At 33.5% G+C, this 25,592-nt stretch overlaps 1 protein-coding gene across 3 annotated transcripts in view; it reads right to left on the reverse strand.

Moving 5' to 3' along the window:
• Nucleotides 1–25,592, reverse strand: part of LOC145267059 (neprilysin-3-like) — a 149,919-nt gene that overhangs the window by 49,877 nt on the left and 74,450 nt on the right. For all 3 annotated transcript variants that reach the window (XM_080123011.1, XM_080123013.1, XM_080123014.1), the window contains 6 exons: nt 17,772–17,911; nt 16,581–16,775; nt 9,238–9,366; nt 7,492–7,656; nt 2,726–2,893; nt 630–719 (listed from right to left, as the gene is read on the reverse strand). In XM_080123011.1, coding sequence (XP_079979137.1) covers nt 630–719; nt 2,726–2,893; nt 7,492–7,656; nt 9,238–9,366; nt 16,581–16,775; nt 17,772–17,911 — 887 coding nt within the window. The remainder of the gene's footprint in view (nt 1–629; nt 720–2,725; nt 2,894–7,491; nt 7,657–9,237; nt 9,367–16,580; nt 16,776–17,771; nt 17,912–25,592) is intronic.

Genomic DNA, 25,592 nt, shown 5'->3' on the forward strand with positions numbered 1-25,592 from the left:
ACATGTATATGCATATACATGGGTATACATATGCATGTATATACATATACATATACATGTATATGCATATACATGCATATACATATATATGTATATGCATATATATGTATATACATATGTATATGCATATACATGTATATGTATATACATGTATATGCATATACATGTATATGCATATACATGAATATGTATATACATGTATATGCATATACATGTATATGTATATACATGTATACATATATACATGTATATACATATATATGTATATATATACATGCATATATATATGCATATATATATGGATATGCCTATATATATGCATATATATGAATATATATATATACATGCATATATATGCACATACATATGAATATATATATATATACCTGCACATATATATGCATATATATACGACTATGCATATTTATATGCATATATATGCACATGTGCATATATGCATGTATGTATATATATGCATATATGTGCACATATATATATATGTGTGTGTGCATATGCATATATATGTGCATATGCATATATATGTGCATATGCACATATATGTATATGCATATGCATATATATGTACATTTACATAGTGTATATGTGTGTGTTAATCTTTTGCTGTTTACCTTGTTTCCCACTAATTCGGTCAGCTGTGAAAGTTTTATTCGATTCCTCGTTTTTATTGGATCAATCATCTCGTCTTTATTCGTGAAAATCTGAAATAAAATTCATTGTTTGTTCAGAAAAATCTTTGTCACGTGAGCATATATCAAATATAATAGAGATGTAGCCTGATTGTTAGCATTACTTTGCTTGATCGGATTACTGTTCTCATCTTGAGTGTTATTTGTGCCACGTTTCAGTCGGTATAGCCTTCGCCCTTTGTCAGGCATGTTGAATGCCGTCTTGGAAAATAAAGGAGAAAAGTTATTGGCTCTGGAGATGATTTTGTATTTTAATAATTTTTTTTTTCACATGTGGAAATATGGCGAAATAAACAACTCCAAGGATACGAAACCATCTACAGAGCCAGATAACACTCAGGATGAGAACAATAGTCCAATCAAGTAATACAAACAATCAGTCCTCATCTAAAAAATTTATTTAAAAAAAAAATAGATATTCTTCGTTTCAGAAAACAAAAATTAAAATTAAAGAAAGGAGAATGTTATCCTCATCTTTTTAGTTGTTGTTTCAAGACGTTTCGGCCAACTATTCCTCTGACTTTCGTCAAGTGGTAACCGCGATGGGATAGAAACTCTGAATCTCTAATTGCATCCTCAGCAATTACTGCCTTCCATAGTTGTTGTCGTCTTGAGGATGCAGTTAGGAGATTAAGAGTTCCTATCCCGTTGCAGTTACCACCTGATGAAGGCCAGAGGAATGGTCGTGAAACAACACCTGTACGAAACGCAGTGTCAACAAGTAGGGTTTTTTTTTATGTAAGATTTTCTACTTTTCAGATCGCTTCAAAATAGAACTTCAAAAAGTTGACGAAATAGCACTGTCTCTTTTATATAAAAATTGCTTGAAAATCTATAATATATATAATATATATTATATGTGTAAATGTTTGTATGTCTGGCTAAAAATCAAATACGACAAAACAAATACCTACAAAGTTAGTATTTTCTTTAGTTGCCTCAGATGAATAATATCAAAAATTTAGAAAAAAAAGTACTAACCTGATGTCAATAAGTGTATATATATATATATACACACACATATATATGTGTGTGTGTGTGTGTGTGTGTGTGTGTGTGTGCATTCGAAGAGAGGAATGGCCTGGGCAGAGAAGAAAGACGGGGCTGGGGAAGGAAGGGAAGCCAAGAAAGTAGGAAGGAGAGATAGAAAGAAGTTTTGATGGAAATGTGTTATACTTTTGCCGTGGGCAACGCCAAGTAGCTCTGCTAGTCTTAAATTTATTGTTATTTATAAAAATTACTTCATCTATCGTGCTAACAATTTTGTTTACAATACATATATATGCATTTGTGTGTATGTGTGGTTGATATAGTATTTTTGTATAGGTAATAATAAACATATATGTTTGTATGTTTTTAGTATATTATTTTTGTATAGGCAACAATAATACATATATGTGTGCATGCTAGTATTTTTGTATAGGTAACAATACACATATATGTTCAATGAAACCTAACAAAACAAAATCGCCCCATCCATATAATGCATAAGTGCCTTATATTTCGATATAATAAATGTTTTTACAATTTTATTTTGATAAAATTAATGTCATTTGGTGCTTTTGCATTTAACGACCCACGTTATTTGTTAAACAGTATTTACAAGTTAAATTCAAGTTATACAACATCATTTTTATTAAATTGCTTTCTTAAACATTTGGCCTTGAAAAACAATCATAAAATGTGCTTGGTATTTTTGTATAGGTAACATACATATATATTTATGTGCGCGTGTGTTTATGTATGTGCATGTGTGTGTGGTTGGTATAGTATATTTGTATAGGTAACATACATATATATTTGTGTGTGCGTGTGTTTATGTGTGTGCATGTGTATGTGTGTGTGGTTGGTACAGTATTTTTGTATAAGTAACATACATATATATTTGTGTGCGCGTGTGTTTATGTATGTGCATGTGTGTGTGGTTGGTACAGTATTTTGTATATGCAGCAACAACACATATGTATATGTGTGTGGGGGTGGTGCAGAATCTTTATATAGGTAACAACAATACTTACATGTGCAAGTTTTTTTTCAAATTGATAAAGATCCATAATTTTGTTGTGCGTTTTCTGTTTGATTCCGAGCAAGGAGACAATTTTCTTGGCGTAGTTTGCAAAAAGTCGAGACGAAGCATCCTTGATGTAAGCCTCTTTGGCTTTTAGCGTCAGACCAGTCTGCATAAACTGATAAAAAAAAAAGAAGAAGATGAAAGATTTTTTTTTAATGTAGCGTTTTATCTCAAACATGGTTTTCATATGATTTTTATATTATGGCATTATCACATTGACACCAAAGTTAAGCAATGCTGAGCCTGGTTAGTATTAAAAATGGGTGACCATTTGGGAATTCCAGGTGCTGTATGTTCTCTCTGCTTATCTGTATTGTTTCTAGTCGTCCTGAACTTCTTCTTGCCACTGAACTCAAGCAGTGCCGATTCAGGAGAGGTGTGGTTGGTAATTGTGCAACCTTTGCCTCACAATTATACACGCAGCTATATGCAGCTACCATTGTTTCTTGAGACTGAACAGAGGCATCGATCGAGTTTTTCATGACTGGATAAAGTTACTCTTTGTCCTGATTTTTGTTATCGATAGTTTTCGTCATAAAAAAAATCAATATTTTCTTTTAGTCTATCAGTTTTTCTTGTGGGTCACTGCTTTTTTTTTTTTTTACATGGTAGTCACCACTTATCAAGGCCCGGAAGCCACTCAGGGATAAGGGTTATTGCGTGTACAGTAATCAACGGGATAATATTGTAGTAATCATCATAATGGAGATTTGATAAAGTGTCTTACTTAAGGGGGCGGTTATCAGGAATTTGTTTATGTTGGAATTGAAGACATCCAAGTTGTAGTCAGGTTGGAAAAAGGCAAACGAAACAGAGTTCCACAGGCGTGCACTTCTAAGAAAGAAGCTTTTTTCATGGAATCTACGTTTTGTGTTGCTAAGAATAAAATTGTAACTCAATTTAACTCCTTCCCCCAAATACTTTAACTGGGTTGGAATTATTGCCACAAAACTTAAACAGTGCTGATTCAGGAAAGGTGTGGTTGGAGATTGCCCAACCTTTGCCTCACAATTACACTTGCAGGGGTTATCCATTGTCTCTAGAGACTGAAAGGAGGCATCATTTTAATAATAGACACATTATAAAACAAGGTTCCTAACGCTCATAAAATTTACTTACTATCATAATAGACATAATATTAAACAAGGTTCCTAACGCTCATAAAATTTACTTACTATCATAATAGACATAATATTAAACAAGGTTCCTAACGCTCATAAAATTTACTTACTATCATAAGACATAATATCAAACAAGGTTCCTAACGCTCATAAAATTTACTTACTATCATAATAGACATAATATTAAACAAGGTTCCTAACGCTCATAAAATTTACTTACTATCATAATAGACATAATATCAAACAAGATTCCTAACACTCATAAAATTTACTTACTATCATAATAGACATAATATTAAACAAGGTTCCTAACGCTCATAAAATTTACTTACTATCATAGTAGACATAATATTAAACAAGGTTTCTTACACTAATAACGTTTGCTTATTATGATGCTAAATATAACATTAAACCAGGTTATAACACTAATATTGTTTTGTTAATATGATAATTAACTTGACACTAAGATCATAACGTTAAAAATCAATATTGCCTTTTAGTCCATCAGTTTTTCTTGTGGGTCACTGCTGTGTGTTGTTAATAATAAAATTGTAACTCGATTTAACTCCTTCCCCAAAATACTTTAACTGGGTTGGAATTATTTAGTATAATAATAGATATAAAGTAAAGTCTCTTTCTTGAGATTCATCGTTGATAGTTTACTTACTACAAAAACAAAATTTGAGTGACAACGAGCCTCCCCAAGTTTTCAGTTTATACCGCATCATTTCAGTGGAGGTCTGAATGGTGCTGTTCCTTCATGCCTTTCATCCTAGTTGACTTTCCATTGCCATTTTGTGTGATACTAGCCAGGATTAATCAGGTTTATATGTTGATTCTGTTAGATCACCAAAGTTAAACAATATTGATTTTGGTTAGTACAGATGGGTGACCATTTTGGAATATCGGGCGCCGTATGTGGAAGGATGTTGACATCTCTCTGTAAGAATTGCAAAACACTAGCCAATTCAACCCACCTATTTGATTCTGTTTGGTGAACAGTTGTAGCTTGCTCTTAATAACTTAAATATAATTTGATTAAATAAAAAAAAATTTCTTTATTTTTCAAAGTCAAACCCAAATAGCAATTCATCTGACATATCAATACTTGATTTGAACTAACCTATTTTTTTGCTCTAAGTTAAAAGCAAAAATATAATCTTGTGTCAATTTCTTTCTAAAAATATTTATTCCGGTAAAACCTGGACTATAATATGAGTGACCTCCTTTGGATGTAGTCTCATTTCTGAATATCGTCATAATAATAATAATAATAATATGATTATTATTGTAATGGTGTGAAAAAGGAACTTGTAATTTCGACGTGAAGCAAGAAGTCAGTGAAATGTTACATAAAAAGAAGGAACATTTAAAAGAAACAGGGCAAAAAAGAACATTGACTGCCAAGAGGTGCGGGACTGAAGGAGTAAATTAAAAATTGTCTCTTACAATGTGATTTTATTATTTGTATTGAACTATGTAGCACAATATTACTTTCTCAATATTTATTAGTATTTATTAATTTATCTCATTTGGGTCAGTTGTATATTTAAATTACAATGGACATTATTTTCATAGAAATGTTCATAAACTCATATTTGCTGCATGGTATTGTTTTTTTTTTTATCCAAGAACTAAGTTTTTGTATTATCCAAAAAAAATTCAGTCTTATCAAAACTAGTGTTAGGACAGTTAATCAGAATTGGTAATCAGAAAAATCAGAACTTTTGGGGGTATCAGAATCGGAAAAATTGTGCCTATTTCCTGATGCCAAAAACGATACTTTTAATTGTCTTTCTTTATATGATTTTGTTTTAAAAAAAATCTTCCACTGCTGGTAGTAATGATAAAATAATAAATGTTTATTAATTTTAAACTATCAGCCAAACTAAAATCTATAGCTCATATCCCACAAGTGTGTTTTTATGTTTGATAATATATCTGCATATTAAACACGTATTTTTACAGTAATCGAGAAAATATAACAACTTTATAAGTTAAATATTTAAAGATTTATAAAGAAACGGTAATTGTATCGGAATTGGGAAAAATATTGGAATCATCCCATCACCAATCAAAAAATATTTGTTAATTAAATATATTTCTCATTCTATAGAATTTCCACAGTTCTTGTTTGTTAGTTATTATTATTATTTTTATTATTATTATTTTTATTATTATTATTATTTTATTATTATTATTATTATTATTTTATTATTATTATTTTTATTATTATTATTATTATTATTATTATTATTATTATTATTATGTGACACGATAAGAAGAGGAGGGGTTATGGAGAGCTAAATTAAATATATATATATATATATATATATACATTGTGGATTCATTTTTAACTATTTCTCATCCATTTGACAACAGCTTGAACAGTAATAATTAAGGCTGGAGTATTATGTTTTGGTTTCAATTCTAGCTGGTGGCACCTAATTTTTTTTTTTTACATTACAGCATATATTGGGTAGATAATAATAATCAACAGAGAATTGTCACCATAATAATAAAAAAAAAAAGATCTGCATAAATTAAAATATATTTAGGCATATTAAGATTTAACTGTTAGAAAGAGCAGAAGAGTGAAATTGTTTTTAATAAATATTGTTATTCATTAAAAATAAAATTAAAATTTAATGGTGGGTTTGAGAAAGCAGCAAGTAACCCTACCAGTTGTCGTCGCTGATGTAAAATACATTTCCTTTGTAACGGGAAAAACAAAGTCGGAAATATGAAACAAGATTTCTATGAAACATGATTATTTGGAGATATTAGCAGTCAGTACGGGTTCCTGGGCATGTGTGACGATTATTGGCAAGAGAACCATTATTGGTGAAAAATTACCTGATCTGGACGTGGGAGAGAGGTAGCTGCTTATCCAATCAGGATGAACCAAGGTGCCATAGACTGGATGATGATGATTGGTTAACTGGGGCAACCAGGCGTGTTCCTACCTACCCCAACCCAGCATACATAAGTCTATGCAGAGCAAGAAAAATCAGTTTTTGCAGAGAGTCTGGAGTGAGTTGACTCAGAGAAACTGTCCACCATTCCCCACCCTACTATCCGATAAACACTTCTCCGTTGACCAATTAAAAACAAAAGTCGGTTATTGAAAAAACTGACTAAGGCTCTGTTCACTGACTGTTGTAACCACCAGAAAGAGGAAACTTGCAATTGCCATTTTAATGCTTTTATTTTGATTCTCCTGTGAAAAACTGTACATACTTAATATTTTTATTTTTCTCTTTTGTGAATAATTAATCATATGAAAACTACAACTAACGTCGGTTATTATTATTGTTAATTCTTATAAGCGAACTTAAAAGAGAGAAACCAACCAAGTTAAATGATCTTTCTTTTCAGCTGAAGAAAGAAGATAGGAAAGATCAACAACTGTGCATCCAGTGTCATATCAGTCCTGTTCGTGATAGCAACTGGAGCTGCATCGCAGAACCTTGGTGGGGGTTCTAACCACCTAGAACTGCACTTGTAGTGGCCTTCTTCATGTTCCATCTTGACTGAGGGAGGACGGGTCGCCACATGAAACATTATAATTAAAACAAGCAAAAAGACTTACCGATAATACAGTTAAGTTGGCATCCCAGTCGCTGTTCTCTACGGAGACAGAAAAAAAAGCTGAGCCTCCAATTTTCTGATTCAGAGTCAGAGCTTCCAAAAAGTTCCAGGATTTGTTCGACCAATTTTTGTCACCGATACTCCAACCTTGAAGGTCTGCAATCATCTGAATTAGAAAACGCGCAATTAACGGTTATAGAATGCAAAGAATTTAAAGAGTGCTCAGTGGAAGAGGCCTTGTACCATACTTGTGCTACTGCAAATGAAGAAGAAAACAATATTATAATTTACTAGATGTACTCGTGATCTATTTGTTCCACTTTTAATTCATCTGAAAATTCATAAACTATGACATCTATTATATAAAGGGCAAATGTCTGTTAGTGTGAATGTTTGTATGTTTTTATGTATGTTTTTATTTATGGTTGTATGTATGGGTGTATGTCTCACCAAAATTTGAAATCTAGAAGGCATAGGAATGATTCTGATACTCTCTTCAAATGCATATGTGAAATTCAGGGTATAAATTTTTTTCTCCCTTAACAACCGCAGAATCAGAAGGGAGGGGGGGGCACGTAAAATCTTCTTTTTCTAAACGCATTTGCGCTTCACTTCTCGAATACGTTAACTACATACATTTGCAACGTCATAGTCGCCGTGGCCTAATGGGTTTGGACGTTGACTGGGAAATATTAATTTTTGTGTTCTCGTTCATGCCCACTTTACTGCGGACGTTTTGTATTTTATTTTTAACATATTTTTGAAAACGTTTACTTCGGTAAGCTTTTGCATTTAAATATGATAAAAGAGTTTTTGTTTCGTACTTTGTATTATGTACTTGGCTCAAACAAATAATTAGAGGGTATCTGTGTGTTATCGGCGGTTGATTCAGCTGAGGGTTAATTTAAAGATCAGACTACTATTAAATGCATTTATATTACTTACGTAAATCACAAATATTTTATTAAATCGTAACTGCTTAAAAAAATTTTCTCATAACGAATAATAAAATAAATAGTAATGAATTAATAATAATATATAATCATAGCAATAATATATAATAATAAAATGGTAATAAATAAATAATAATTAATAATAATAAATAATAATCAATAATGATAATAATAATAATAATAAATAATAATTAATAATAATATATAATAATAACAATAATATATAATAATAAAATGGTAATAAATAAATAAATAATAAATAATAATAATAAATAATAATAATAAATAATTAATAATAATTAATAAATAATAATAATAATAAATAATAACCATACTATATAATAATAAAATCGTAATAAATAAATAAATAATAATTAATAATAATAAATAATTAATAATAATATATAATAATAACAATAATATATAATAATAAAATAGTAATAAATAAATAATAATTAATAATAATAATAATAATAATAATTAATAATAATAGATAATAATTGATAATAAATAATAATTAATAATATATAATAATGACAATAATATATAATAAAATGGTAATAAATAAATAATAATTAATAATAATAATAACAATAATATATAATAAAATAGTAATAATAATAAATAACAATAATAATAATTAATAATAAATAATTATAAAATATTAATAAATAATAATAATAATAATTAATAATAAATAATTATAAAATATTAATAAATAAATAATAATAATAATAATAATAATAATAATAACAACAACAACAACAACAACATTAAAAAGAGAGCAAACTGACCTTTTTAATTGGTGCAGCTCCAAGCAATTCTATGTCCGTTTCATTTTGACAGTTTTGGAAATACAAGAACGCCTTTTCTATAGACGTCACTATTCGTCCATCTTGCCTTGAACTTGACCGCGATAAAATCTGAAACGAATTATTTATTTTATCAAGAAAGGTAAAAACAAAAAAGGCATCTGTATTATTTGGATTAAATCGGGAAAAATGGCTGACTGAACAAGAGGATTCTGTCCCTGCAAATTAAATAAAGAGGTTCGTTCAAAGTTCAATGGTCCGTAGGGACTCGTGGTGTAAAAGATAAAAATACTAAGTAAAATTCAGTTCTAAGTTACACTCCTTTGGACGTTGAAGGTTCAATCCTCAGGGCGGATGATACTAAGAATACAATTGAAAATTATTTAAGACTTCTATGGCTGACTGAACAAGAGCGTTCTGTCCCTGCAAATTAAATAAAGAGGTTCGTTCAAAGTTCACAAGTTCGACAAAATGCACCTGAAGAAGGTTGGAGGTTACATTGGCCAAAATATTGTGAAAATAACACTTAAGATGAATAATTAAAAAAAAAAAACTTATCCAGATAGGTAGAAGAGTAACTTATTTTGCCTTTGGTAACAGTTATTTGCTATATATTTGTTTTTTTGGGGTTTTTTTTACACCTTTTCCTGCTTTGTTGACACTTTTATAAATGGCCGAAACATCACATCTAATCTCCGCACTACTCCAGTTCCTGTCGCATTTGTTTGCATCCCTGTGCTAGATTAAAGGATTCGGTTCAAAATTTGGTGCAGATATTCCCAAGTTCGACAAGATACATCTGGCTGAAATGACATTCAAGATGAGAATGATAGTCTGAATAATCCCAATTATCAATCCTCATCTCAAAAATTCTGAAACATAAAACGCATCTTTCAGAATTTCTGAAATGAAGATTTAAGATTTATGAATTATATTATTTAAAACTACTGTTCTCATCTTGGACACTAATTTCTTAACACCATTTTTGCCGATGTAACGTCTGATCTTCTTTAGGGGCACTTTTAGAACTTTTTTTTTTTTTTACATAGAAGTCAACACTTTTTTTTACATAGGAGTCACCCACAAGCCACTCACTGAAAAGCAGGCAAACGGAAGATAGTTCCACAGGTGTGCAGTCCTAAGAAAGAAGCTTTGTTCATGGAATCTACATTTAGGTTTAGGCACAGATAAAGAGTGGAGGAAATTATTGATAGTGTTTTCAGCTAGACGAGTGTTTTTCATGAAAGTTTGGCATCGGGGGACTATAGATTGGAGCTCAGACGAGCACTTGCCATGAAAATAATGATAAAGCAGAGACAGGCACACAACGTCTATTCTGTGAGAAAGAGGTTGCAGGAAAAAGAAAAGGGTATCCCCTACGAGACTACGAAGTCTATTTTGAACTCTGTCAAGGCAGGATAAGCTGTTTCTAGCAGCTCCTGCCCAGATATGACAATAATACTCCATCCTTGGGTAGGTAGAGAATTGCATCAGCAGCGAGATATCTACTGAATCGATAGAAGGATCCTACTATTTTTCCAGCAACCTTGGAATGGGTTTGATGTACGTGTTTCATTTCAGATCAGGAATAAAAGCTCAAAAGCTTGTCAAAACATGAGGCCTCCCCAAGACGAGAGCCAGTCATTTCAATTGATGCCAGATAGGGATCAGAGCGTTTATGATGTAAAAAAATAAGCTTGGTTTTAGATGCATTAAAAGTAACCACCCACTTCTTTCCCCATTGTACCAAGTGCTCAACATCAAAGGAGAGAGAATCAGAAAGAACATGGTCGTTTACAGCCTTTGATGTGCTGATATAGATGGTAGTGTGGTCAGCATAAATGCCTATGAATGATCTAAGGATGTGATTTGGAAGATCATTGATGTAGATCAGGAAGAGATTTTGACCCAGGACGGATCCCTGAGGGACTCCAGCATGAATACTTCGAACTTCTGATTTCTGCCCATCAACCACTACTCTTATGAACCTATCAGAGAGAAATGATTTAATAATTTAGAAGACATTTCCAGCTATACCATAGCTGGAGATCTTGTGAAGTAGACCTTTATGCTATATCCTATCAAAGGCCTTTGATATGTCAAGAGCAATTGCCCTAGAAAGGAAGCCTCTGTTGAGAGATTCGCTAATCCTATGAGATATAACCGTAAGTACATCTGCTCTAGATCTAGCAAAATGGAAACCATATTGTGTGTCACTAAGAAGGTTATTTTTGCTAAGGTGGTTGACTACTTCTTTATTTAATATGGATTCCAGCAACTTACTCATGATGCACAGGAGACTTATTGATCTGTACTGAGAAGGAGATGACATATCACCTGAATTCTTAAATACAGGGCATACTGATGAGATTTTCCAGGGTGTTGGGACGCAATTCTCCTTAAGACAGTGCTTAAACAGCTGTGTAAGTATGGGAGCTAGTTCTGGTTGAAGCTTTTTCAGCACTATAATTGGAATGCCATCAAGGCCAGTTGCTTTACTGGAAATAAGGTTCGTGATTAGCTTGGAAACATCATGCACAGATATTTTCCCTTTTTTTTTTCATTTTTCTTAAACTTTTTCTTCTAGGGGATGGGACATCCAACCAGATGTCTGACATTTACCCCTATTTTAGTGAGTCCAACCAAGAGATCTTTTCAGGATTCTAGCCGTCCCTTTCAGTGCAATCGTTTGTATTTCACTTGTACTTGGTTCACCGGGTATGCTTGCTATGTACTTTTTAGTGTGTTTTCTGAAACAGGAGGAAATACAGGGGGTTGCTGACTGTCAAATTATCAAAACATGGAGCCTCCCCAAGATGAGAGCCATTCATATTACTGCTTGAGTCCCTTAGGGGCCCATACTGCAAAGTTCTTGGCAAAGAGTTTGTCTTTGTCTGATGCTTACAAGATTACATCAGGTCTATTGATGATAGTTGGGATAGAGCGCATGCTCCTGTTCAGGATCCTGTTTCCTATTTGCCAAAACTGGTAGGAACCAAGTCACTGCTCAGCCGCTTTGGACTTGACAAACTGAGCATACAACTCTCTCACGTTCTTCATTACTCTTTTACAGTGATTGCTGACAGTCCTGAAATTTGAGAATGTTATTGTTGACCACATATGGAACCTTCAACCGAACCTTTTATTTGGTTTCGTTCATTCAGTTATAGCGTAGGTATAAATGTATATAAATATGTGCAACGATATTGTTTAGTGTTGTTTTGTTTTGGGAAAAAAGGTTTCATGCTCCAAGTTCTTTATATCTTCAAATATTTATTCATGGTATTTGGTTTGGTTGTTTTGTTTTATGGCATATCAACCGTTTTCAGGTTATTTAATGCTATATCCAGTAATTTTGGAAGAAAATATTTATGCTTAAAGTTCTTTATATCTTTAAATTAAATGTATTACTATTTTATTATTAATGCTATTTATTATTATTTTATTAATAATATTATTAATTATTGGTCCACCGTCTTAGTTGGATTTGGATCTTAGAATTCACCCTCGTCCATTCGTTCCCAAAATGCTCAATAACTTATTACATTTTTCGGAAATTTTGCAGTAAGTTACAACTACTCAAGGCAGGAAATGTAACATTCTCAGATTTTTGATAAAAATTCTGGTTGCATCCCCAGGAGGTCAAAATGGCCCAAAAAAGGGATCAAAATGGCCCAAAATAGCACTTTTCATGATATAGAATTTTTTCTGACGATTAGATTCTGCTGAAAATTACCCAAAAGCAAGATAACATAGATATATATCCGTAAACGTAATATTTGACGCTGGGAAAATTCTGGGACTTGAGTCCCAGCGTGTCTTAGTGGTGAGAAACCCACCTTTTGGGGTTAAGTTTTATTTTTCTCCTAAAATTCATACTTGTGTCTAAATAGGAGTTTTAAATGATTTTCCCAAATCTCAATACCCTGTATATAAAATTTCGAGTCTGTAGACTGAAAATTGACAGAGTTATTGTGTAGGGAAATGTACACAGACAGACAGTTTCATATATATATATATATATATATATATATATATATATATATATATATATATATACATTGTGTATTCAGACAAGTACTGTTGAATAGCATGGAGTGTTCTTGCTTAATGAGCTTTTTTAAGTAATTTTTCAATTTTTTGAATTGTCGTTCTTATTTCTCGGTTGAATCTGTGCAATAAAGTTTCATAATCGTCTTGGTCCATCTGTTTTTTCTTTTAATTGTTTTTTGCAAGTACTTTCGACTGAGTTTCAACAGTCGTCTTCAGGCAGTTTTGATTATTGTTCATTTAAAATCTGGATGCTTTTATATGCTTTAGTTAAAATTATATTTTAATTTTTTGGACTAGTGAAACATGTATCTATCTATCTATCTATCTATATAGAGAGAGACAGACAGAGCGAGAGAGAGGTTGTCAAAAAGAAGATTTTTTCTAACAGACGTCACACTTTTGCTTTAAATATTAACTTCTTTTAATAATAAAAAACCCTTTTTTTTTTAGGCTATTTAATGCCGAAACTGCACATATGTTTTGTATATCATTGGTTCGTAGATTCATTTCTTTTGTAGGTGTATATGTTGTAAAAAAAAAATTAAAAACAAAGAAAAAGGCTGTAAACAATAGTCTATTTAATCCGTAGATGACGCCCTGACAGATACTACTACTCATCCAGGTCAGAATGGACCTGAGAGCAGTAGTAACAAAATGGTGACTCCAAATTTCTCTGTTCCTATATAACAGAGCCGCTGGCACTGGGTTAATCATATGCAAATGACCAAGCCGGCTGTGCAATGAGACAGCAGAGATAAAAAAAGACACACATCTTCAGAGAAGCAGATATTTGAGTCGTGTTCAAGACATAAATGATTCGAGATGTGAAAGAGTGGGAAAAGACATGTTTTAGTCACGAGAGAGTGCAAATAAACATATTCTACACGTGGCCCATGAGTGACAGGGGAAGACGTGTCATAAACATGGCCAGACAAAGTATCACATGTTTGACACGGCAGTCTTGTTAAGCACATTGGAGTATGAAAAGATTTTTGAACAAGAGACAAGGCGTCATCCTGGAAGTACCTGTAAATAAACGTCTGCTGTTTCAATTGGAAAAAAATATAAATTGATTTTTTTCCTTGTCTTTGTTTTCTTGCAATTGTCTGCATACGTGTTGATCCCAAGCATTGACATGTAAAGACTACATTACAACAAAAGGATGATTTCAAACTTCCCAGAGCTCCGAAATCGGGGCTTCATCAGCAGTTTACAGTTTTGTTAGCGAAGGTTTGTCCTTTGAATCGTACTGGTCCAAAGTTGTTTGATTCAGTAAGTGCCACAAAAAAAATGACTTCTTAGTAAAATGATGCGGTATCCAACCCATAGCACCTATTCTAAACTGTTTGTTGATTTATTTGGTAGATCTGGTTTACCGCATATCAGCCCCTTTTTATGCTATTTAATGCTGAAACTGCACATATAGCAGCACATTAGCAACCTTAGTAGAAGTTAGTGTCCCAATGATGCTGGGTTAAAAAAGAGCGATAGGAGCCTTCTATCATGTCTGAAAGTGACACAATGTTCACCGAACAAGATCAGAGATGCGCCACTGTACAACTCGTGCTCTCTACTGATCCAAGTTATGACAACAGGACCATTGCCAACACTCTCAAGATACATCGCTGGATTGTCACGAATAACAGAAACATGCCAATGGTGATAGAAACAAAGTTTCTGGCCACAGTTATGGTCTTCCGCATGGTTTCAAGTAAGGGCCACATCATGCCACCTCACATCTTCGAATTCAGCTTGAAAGTCAACACCAATATGTTGGATGAATGAATGGATGTGCTGAAGAGTATGGTGATCCCCTGGTGCAATTAGGTGGCCACTGGCAGACCCTGAGTATGGCAGCAGGACTCGGCACTAGCCCACAATTTCAAAGAGACCCAGGCTTGGCTTCATTCATTAGTCCACTCCTCCTCTCCCAACCTGAACCCACTAAACTACTTCGTTTGGTCATATGCCAGGAACATTACCAACATGACCTCTGCCAATACCAAAGTCAGTCTGATTGCTGTCATTCACCGAGTGTTTGCTGAGCTCCTGCCGGTGCTTATATAAAAGGCTCCCAGTTCCGGACCCAAATTGAATAGATGTCAGCTCTACTACATAATCAAGTTACCTGAATTAATTGTTTTCAATAAAAGTTTTAAAATAAAGTTATAGTGTTGTTTTATTTAAGGTAACACTTTTATTATTCTACCCTGTATATATATATATATATATATATATATATATATATATATATATATATATATATATATATATATATGCGATCCTTCATTCAGTCTCAAGAGACAATGGATTCCCTCTGTAAGGGTAGCTACGCCTGTAATTGTGAGGCAACATTTGTGTAATCTCCAAGTATACATCTCCTGAATTGGCACTGCTCGAGTCCAGTGGAAAGGAGAAGTGCTAGACGACTGGAAACAATGCTGAAATAAGCAAAGAGCACATTCCCAAATAGCCACCCACTTTAGTACTCACCAGGCTCAACGTTGCTTTTGTTAGTAATATCGGATGGAAATCACATCTGACAAGTTGATGAGAAGAAAATTTTTATGAAAACATAAAATCATAGAATTATCATGCCACTAACAAAACGGCTGTAATGAAAAGATCCAAGATGAAATAAACAAGAGATATATAAAATAAAAGATGTAAGTCTTTGAATTTCAACAAAATTTTGTACTATATATATATATATATATATATATATATACATAAAATATAAAATTTTGAATATATATATATATATATATATATATATATATATATATATATATATATATATATATATATAAAACAGCGTTGAGCCTGGTCAGTACTAAAGTCCTTTATATATAATACTGATTTCAAAAATTAAAAATATGGCTTGGGTGCTATCAGCTAGAATCGAACCTAAAACATTCAGTGCTCCAGCCGCATTCACAACTGTTTGAGCTAACATGACAGATAAGAATGATTTAAAATTAAACCACTTCAACCTATGAATGAATTTGCTCATGCGCAAAAGTAATAGAAATATGCCGGCAAGTTGAAATGAATATTTTACATTTCGACGTGCTGACTTCTGTACACATTATTCATCCATCCAAACAAAGATTTTACTCGTTTTAAACTATCCTTGGCATATGATTACTATTTCCTATTAATTTCAGTGTTATGTGACCAGTAGTTTATCGGTTGAATATTTACACACACACACACACACACACACACATATTAATATAAATTACTGAAAGAATCAATCGATGCCAACTCACATTACCGATCTCATCTTGGAGATGAAGCGCCATATAATGAAGAACGGTGAGTTTGGAAAATTTCAGCGTTGCATTCTGGTTCTGGATCCATCGTCCGCAGGAGAAGGCGTAGAGATCCTCACATGGTTTGACATCTTGTTTCATCATGTTCAGAATGAACGCACTAGACCGGATACATTCATCGTCAATGCAAACCTGGAAAACATGATGTAGTTTGTTTAAAGCATTGTTTAGTATATAAATGTCAACAATAGAAATTTAAAAAAAATATGGTGAAAAATACATTTGTTTTAATAGGTTGACGTAGTTTGTTTAAAGCATTGTTTAGTATATAAATGTCATGAATGAAAATCGAAAAAACATTTTTAAGAGGTTGATGTAGTTTGTTTAAAGCATTGTTTAGTATATAAACGTCATCAATGAAAATAAAAAAAATGATGGAAAAAAAACATTTTTAAGAGGTTGATGTAGTTTGTTTAAAGCATTGTTTAGTATATAAATGTCAACAACGAAAAAAAAAAAACATGGTAAAAATACAATTGTTTCAATAAGTTGATATAGTTTGTTTGAAGCATTATTTCGTATATAAATGTCAACAATGGCAATGAAAAACATAGTTAAAAATACATTTGCATTGATAGGTTGACGTAGTTTGTTTAAAGCATTGTTTAGTATATAAATGTCATCAATAGAAATAATAAAAACATGGTGATGCAGTCTCCATTTAAATGAGCTTATCTCTCGAAAACTGGCTCTGAATACCTATCCTTCCCATCTTCACACTTGACCGGAAATCTAAGATGCTAAACTTTGTCAGTGGTAATCATTTGACCACTGAAGATATTTACTGGATATAATGGTTATACAGTCTCCATACAAAGGAGTTTATTTCTAGAAGGCTGACTGACTGCTTACCTTTCTCATCTCCTAGAATCCCTTGGCCCTCAACCAGAAATCTAAGATGCTAACCTTTGTTAGTGGTAACGATTCGACCACCCAAAAACTGACCACTATTCAAAGGAGTTTATCTCTGAAAGGCTGGCTCTTATTGCTTCCATTTCCCATCTCGCATTAATCTTTATTCTCAAGTGGCCTCCGAACCTTAATGAGTGATAAACCCTTTGGAAACAAAATTTTTTTAAAATAGATGAAATTGAAAAAGGAAGAAAAAATGTTTTTTCTGCAATATACCTGTTTAGTTTTATCGATGTTTGCTCGCCAAATAAAAAGACTGATGAAGACGATGAGAACAGTCGAAGTGAAGACGAGGGAGAGAATCAAAAAGCGCTTCATGACATCCATTTTACCACAGCATCCCGTCGACGGTTCACCTGGAAAGATTAAGCAGAAAAATACACAATTAGGGAAATAACTTCTGATTATATATATATATATATATATATATATATATATATATATATATATATATATATATATATATATATATATAATCCTCTCAGTTTGTCTGTCAATTCCATTTTTTTCTTGGAAACTACTGGGCCGATCTGGATGAAATATTTTATGGACCTTTGTTATAGGTACAGCGAACTAAGCATTATAGTATCTGTTCGATTCACAGTAAGGAGTTAATACGGATTAGCATTTAATGCAAAAATGAGCACAAATTTAACCACATTAAACCATTAATTTGGCATAAAGCACTCATTCTAAGTCAACAGGTCATAACATTTGCCCATTTTTAACAGACTAAATTCTAGTTTACTTCACATTACATAATCACGTTGACACACTGATTCTAATTTAATCACTAAAGTTAAGCATGCTGGAATTGTCAATGGGAGATAATTTGTAACTGTAATCATGTTTTAATAAGTTGCCTCCTCTTATCTGTTTTCTGATAACGTGTGCTTTAAGCGTTGGGTACCTCGGAGAGTTGTCTCCCTTTGATTGCTTATATATAAATGAGTTTTTCTCTTTGTGTATGTCACCATGTGAATAAACAGACATGTCTTTCTATGTCTCTGCGTGTAAAAGGCTAAGAAAATGTGTTAATTAATTTGTTTTTTTTGTCAACCATTGATATAACTTCCTCTATAAAGTTATTTAAGGAAGAAAGGTAAGTTTTTTTTATTTACTTCATAATTAACTAATAAAAGTTATTAATTAACTTACAAAGCAATGTTGAACCTGGGCAGTACTGGTTATGTACTCCTTCCACAAACATTCAGTCTCAGCTAAACTGCAATCTTTTCAAAAGAACTACAACTACAATGACAATAACAACAGCCAAGAGGAGATCACTCCAAACAGACTTTCTTTTGTCTATAGACAAAGGAAGATAACTCAACAGTCTTTTCTTCTCCAGAATCGCTAGACTCTGGAATTCCATTCCAGGATCCTGCTTCCCTAACTGTACTGACATGCAGAAGTTCAAGTGCAATGTGAACCGACATCTTGCTGCCTAAATCCCTACATAGTGCCCCAGTAGTTGCTGACCCTGATAGTAGCCCCCAACACCAAAGTGGCAATGTGCCTTGTTTGGGGTGAAAATGTAATTAAGAAAAAAAAAAAAAAAAAAAAATCAGATTAACAAGTACTAGATGGGGGGCCATTTGAAAATACCAGGCGTTGTATGTAGGACACTGACACCTCTTGCAAGAACTGCAAAAGCTTAACGTCATCATCTTCTCTGAAGTAGATATACAACCAACGGGGGACCATTTGTGAAATTAATATTCCCATGGAAATTCCTTCTTTAGAGGAAGCTGGTTCAACTCGCCTTGGGTGAGTACCACGGGGTAATTTATGTTATAATCTAATGTATAAAGTAAAGTCAGTCTTTTTCTAGACTTTTGTCATCATTAGGGAAAGCAATGACCAGCATTAATCTGTAAACTAGCAGAAAATGCTGAACGAAAAACTTTAAGAAAACACTGACACATTAACAGGATAGAACTGAAAAGTTGTCGCCCTAAAGAAGACAACACTACAGCTTTTATAAAAAAAAATCAATTCAGGTAACTTGATTATGTAGTAGAGCTGACATCTATTCAAGGTAGCCGCCTTCAGCCTCAATCACCACCTCAATACAGGTCCAGAACTGGAAGCATGCCGTTTTCACAAGCACCAGCAGGATCTCAGCGAATACTTGCCAGATAGTGGCGAACAGGCTGGCTTTGATGCTGGCAGAGGTCATGTTGGTGAGGTTCTCTAACATGAAGTAGTCTAACAGGTTAAGATACAAAGCCGTAGCACTTCTTCTAAAGCCAAGCTTGGGTCTCTTTCGCCTTGTGGGTCGGTGCCAAGTCCTGCTGCCATGCCTAAGGTCTGCCAGCGACCACCCGATTGCACCAGGGGATCACTACACTCTTCAGCACATCCAGGAAACTGGCTTTGGTGTTGTGGGAGGTCATGTTGGTGATGTTCTCTACGTATGACCAAACGAAGTAGTCCTGAAGGTTCAGGTCAGGGAGGGAGGGCAGTGAGAGAAAGATGTTGTAGCACTCCTGAAGCCAAGCCTGGATTGCTTTGGACTTGTAGGCCGGTGCCAAGTCCTGCTGCCATGCCTAGGATCTGCCAGCGGCCACGTGATTGCACCAGGGGATCATCACACTCTTTAGCACATCCAGGTACACTTTGGTGTTGACTTTCAAGTCGCCTTCGAATATGTGAGGTGGCATGATGTGGCCCTCACTTGAAACCACAGCAAAGACCATAACTGTGGCCGGAAACTTTGTTTTCCTCACCCTGGACACGTCCCTGTTATTTATGGCAATCTAGTGATGCATTTTGAGAGTGATGGCCATGGTCCTGTTGTCATAATTTGGATTGGTAGAGAGCATGAGTTGTACAGCGGCGCATCTTCGATCTTGCTCATTGAATATTGTGTCACTTTCAGACATGATAGAACACTCCTACCGCTCTTGGGATTTTAGTAGATGGTCTGCAACAAAAAAAAAGAAAACTGGCTTTGACCAAACGAAATGGAATCATGCCGTCTTTTCTAAGGTGATAATTTTATCGTTCCACCTGTAAAACACTGATCGAAAGTAAAAAAAAAACAAAACAAATTATAATGTTTTAGGAAAGAAAAAAAAAATGAAATTCTTTTAATGGATAATGTTACTAACCTTTTAAAAAAGAAAAGAAAATACTCAACCTATAGTAATTTTCAAAAATTAATATTTATTTAAATGTTTTTTAACGATAATACAAAAACAAAAAAATATATAATAGCAAAGATTATACGATTTTATGAATTATTTACTAAATTTTAGAAAGAATATTGAAAATGGGGGAAAAAAAAAGCAATCAGAAATTGCTTGGTAGAGGAAAGGTTGTGATTTTTTTGTATTTCTTTTTAAAACTATGTTTACATATGCTTAAAATTTCATTAAAATCGGATGCATTATATATATATATATATATATATATATATATATATATATATATATATATATATATATATATATATATACTAGTATGAGGGCACGCGCCCAGCTTTGCTTGGTCGTAAAATATGCTTAAATATATTTTAATTTGTCCAGATTTCATATATATCATTATAGAGTCGTGATTTCAAAAGTAAAAAAAAGTATTTAGGTATCATCAGTTAGAATCGAAACCTAAGCATTCAAAGCTGGTGACGTTACCCCTGTACCAACGTGACATGCACATGAACTGATTAAAAATTAAGATTAAAAATAAACTAAGATAAATGTACGAAATGTATAACAATTTTTTTTCAATTCTGACCCATTTTTGACCCCTTAATAACTATTTTAACCGACTAAAGACCCATAAAAGAACGGCTCATAAAATATCCAATCATTTGAGGCCCCTAGTGCCACTCTGTGACTTATTTGCGGAAGAGATAGAGTTTGAAAATATGGAGACATATAGTCTTTTATATATTAGATATATATAATGTTGAGTTTTTTTTTTTTTCTTGCGTTGACATTGATATTAAAAGCATACTTTTCTATATAAAAATTATTGAAATAAACTTTTTCATTTAATTTAATTTTGTGTCACATTTTGCTTTGGTGGAAAACAAGTAAATATCTACCCTATTTATCACACGTAAATGTTTTAGTTCACGCCATTCTTTTGGCGTCCTGCTGTAATTTGTGTTGCATGACAGCCGAGGTTCCAATCGCTACACTCAGTTTGACAGAAACTATGCCATTTCGATGGTCTTTTAGTTATTGGGCTGAGGCAGATCTTCTGAGTAGCCCTAGGAGGTCCAACCTTCAAGGCCTTGCCTCCTGGCTTTTGGATAGAGCAAATTTATTGCATGAGGCACCGACGGGGCTACTCAGACTTTTTTTTGCGGGGCCAAAGTGTATCTCTTTAAGGTAGCTGGCTCATTCGTCCCATCTTCCAACCTTGTGTCACATCTCCCTACGTTTATGTTTATTGAGTAAAAGTGGTCGATTTGTTGCTTCAGTTGCGAGGAGGATTGGGCAGAATAAACAATTGAGGATCCATTCTTGACATAGGTTGGGCCATTTACGTGGCCCATTACCCGTTGGACTGAGGTACGCCGCCTGAGAGGTTCACCTTCCAGGCCTTGCAACCAGGTTTTTAAGTAGAGTAAGTTCATTACCTACTGTCTGAGGTGCCCTGATCAGGAAATGTCAACAGGGCTGTCCAGACAATTTTTGCTATGTCAGAGTGTTCCTTCTTTAGGGGCGCTGACTTGACTCTCTCCCAGCCTTCCGATCTTGTAACATGTCTTGCTGCGGTCGGAAACAAGTAAGTAACTGCTCTTCTCATTATGCTAAAAAAAAACAAAAAAAAAAACATTGCCACACTTATTATAAACAAAAAAAAAAATAAATAAATGTCCGATTTGATGATGCAATCCATTTATAATTTGCACTGACCAATCAAATGCTGACAAAATATACATATACATCATCGTTTTGCGTGAATTGGATAGGGCGAAAATAATATCTGGTTTCATGCTTTTAGGAAAATACTACCGGCTCTCTGCAACTCAATCGAATGAGAGCGAAGGATAGAAAGGGGTTTTGATACGAATTACATAAAAAAAAAAAAAAAAATCAATATTTCTTTGGTTTTGTTCGGCCATTTCATGTCTGTCGTATTTGCATGAGTCAGATAAGCGTTTGCCGCCATTTTTTTTTTTTTTTTGTCCATTAATATCCACAGATGGAAACGTAGCCATTTTTAAACAAGTAGGAACATTTACAAGATGAACCAACCAATCAGTACATGAATTCATGGCAAAAAGCTATGACTAATTTATGTATGACGGATCGACAGAGGTTCTAATAAAAATGCATGCGCCCCAACACATATATATATATATATATATATATATATATATATATATAAGTGAAAGTGTCTGTTTGTCTGTGTGTGTATCTGTGTGTCTGCGTGTGTACATTTCCCTACGCAATAACTCTATCAATTTTCAGTTTACAGACTCAAAATTTGATATACAGGGTACTGAGATTTGGGGAAATCGATGTAATCCATTTTCGGCCAGAAATTTGGCGATTAGGGGGTCAAAGTTCAACGATTTTACCTTTGAGAACTCTACCAAACTGTTCCAACAATTTTCGGTCTAAACACTTGAAATTTTAGATATAGGTTTATTGGACATGGATCTAACTTAATAACTTAATTTGAGCTCAAAACAATACGTTTTAAGGGGTCATAATAGGGGTCAAAGTTTAAAAAATTGACCACTTTTTTTTTTTTGCTCAACATACACCTCCAAATACCCGTGCAACGCCGGGCACCCATGCTAGTATATATATATATGTGAACCTTTCTGTCTGCCTGTGTGTGTGTCTGTGTACATTTCCCTACGCAATAACTCTGTCAGTTTTCAGTTTACAGACTCGAAATTTGATATACAGGGCACTGAGATTTGGGAAAATCTTTGTGATCCGTTTTCGGCCAGAAACTTGGCTGTTAAGGGGTCAAAGCTCAACGATTTGACCTTTGAGAACTCTACCAAACTCCTCCGACAATTTTCGTTCTAACCATTTGAAATTTTAGATATAGATTCCTTGGACATGGATCTAACTTAATAACTCAATTTGAGCCCAAAACAATAAATCTTAAGGGGTCATAATAGGGGTCAAAGTTTAAAAAATTGACCACTTTTTTGGGGGGGGGCTCAACATACATCTCCAAACACTCAGGCAACACCGGGCTGAAATGCTAGTATATATATATATATATATATATATATATATATATAAAAGTGAAATTGTCTGTGTGTCGTGTGTGTACATTCTCTTACCAAACTACTCTGTCAATTTTCAGTCTACTGACTCGAGATTTGACATAAGTGACTACTGGTAGCAGTGGTAGGATTAAATATTTAGAGAGAAAAATAGGAACTTCTTCCTCTAACGATGCTCTGATTGTGGTGGTGTTGCTCGTAGGATGTAATGTAGTATTTTATTATCACAACTAAATGTCTAGAATGGTGTCCAAAAGCTACATAAGATAGTGGCTATTAGCCTAGCTGTATTGAATTAGTATGTGGCATCGGTTGTTGCAAACCGACGATACTTTTGTGCAGAGGGTAATTCCTGCGGCTACTTTATTAATATAGAAAATACTAGTATAAGCTATATCGCCTGAAGATGTCTCTAGTTACTAATAACTAGCTGACCGAAACATGTTCATGAATGTGTAGCAACATATTAATGCTTATGTAATAAACAAATAAAAAGTATCTATAAAATATATATATCCATATACTAGCAGTTCAGCTCGGGTTCATAACTTTATGTGCATATATATATATATATATATATATATATATATATATATATATATATATATTAAAAAGTTTGACTCGTGTCCAGGTAACCTACATCTAAAATTTCAAGTGTTCAGACTCAAAATTAGTGAAGGAGTTTTGACAGATAAAAAGTCTTTCCACTTTGACCTCTTGGCAGCCAAATTTTCGACCCAAAACTCATTTAAAAGCTTGCTGCATGTCTGAATACCCTTTATGTAAAATTTCAAATGTTTAAATTCAAAATTGGCTTAATAGTTTGCTAGAGACCGCAAAGGTAAAATCGTTTGAACTTTGGCCCCTTGACAGCCAAATTTTCGGCCAAAATCCGATTAAAAAGCTTGTCCTATGTTTGAATACACTTTATGTAAAATTTCAAATGTTTAGACCAAAAATTGGCTAAGTAATTTGGTAGAGACTACAAAGGTCAATTTTTTTAAAACTTTGACTTCAATTTTGACATCTTATGTTTGCTCCATGTCCAAGTAACCTACATCTAAAAATTTCAAGTGTTTAGACCCAACATTTTCGGAGGAGTTTGATAGAGTTTTCAAAGCTTAAATCGTTGAACCTCTTGACAACCAAATTTCTGGCCGAAAACCGATTAAAAAGTTTTTCCCGAATCTCAATACCCCTTGTGTCAAATATTGAGTCTGTATACTGAAAATTGACAGAGTAGTTTGGTAGGGAAATGCATACACTTAGTCAAGATCAAAGTGTAGTATCTGTTCTTCAGATGCTGCACTTCCATTTCTTGTTCTCTTTCGGTGGAGCATTAGTCCTCCACGACTGAGACAAATTTTGGTACCTTTCCTCCACGTTAAAAAACGACCCTGGTGTCCAACTCTGTCCCGTGGGGAGGCATTGTAAATAGGCACATACACATACTATTTCACTTATATATATATGTGTGTGTGTGTGTGTGTGTGTGTGTGTGTGTGTGTGTGTGTGTGTGTGTGTGTGTGTGTGATGAACTATCCTGTCGACATTGGCGTATGAGTTTCAGATAACTTACAACAATTTTGATTCGTTGATGGATTTTGTATTTTATGTATTTATGTTTTTGTATCATATGACCGCAAGGGATTTACAAAGGAAATCCACACGTGGCGCAAATATGAGGATTAAAGGATACAGCCGTTTTTTTTTTTCTGACCTTTTAGTTATTGCTCTCATTTCTTTCAGACGATTCAAACTCGTAGATTGGAAACCGCGAAACCGTCAAAACAAATTGACTTCCACTCTTTGCACTCCATGATTTC

The sequence above is a fragment of the Euprymna scolopes genome, chromosome 42 (assembly GCF_053919585.1).
Source record: "Euprymna scolopes isolate OS-2025 chromosome 42, ASM5391958v1, whole genome shotgun sequence".
In the NCBI taxonomy this organism is placed as follows: domain Eukaryota; kingdom Metazoa; phylum Mollusca; class Cephalopoda; order Sepiida; family Sepiolidae; genus Euprymna; species Euprymna scolopes.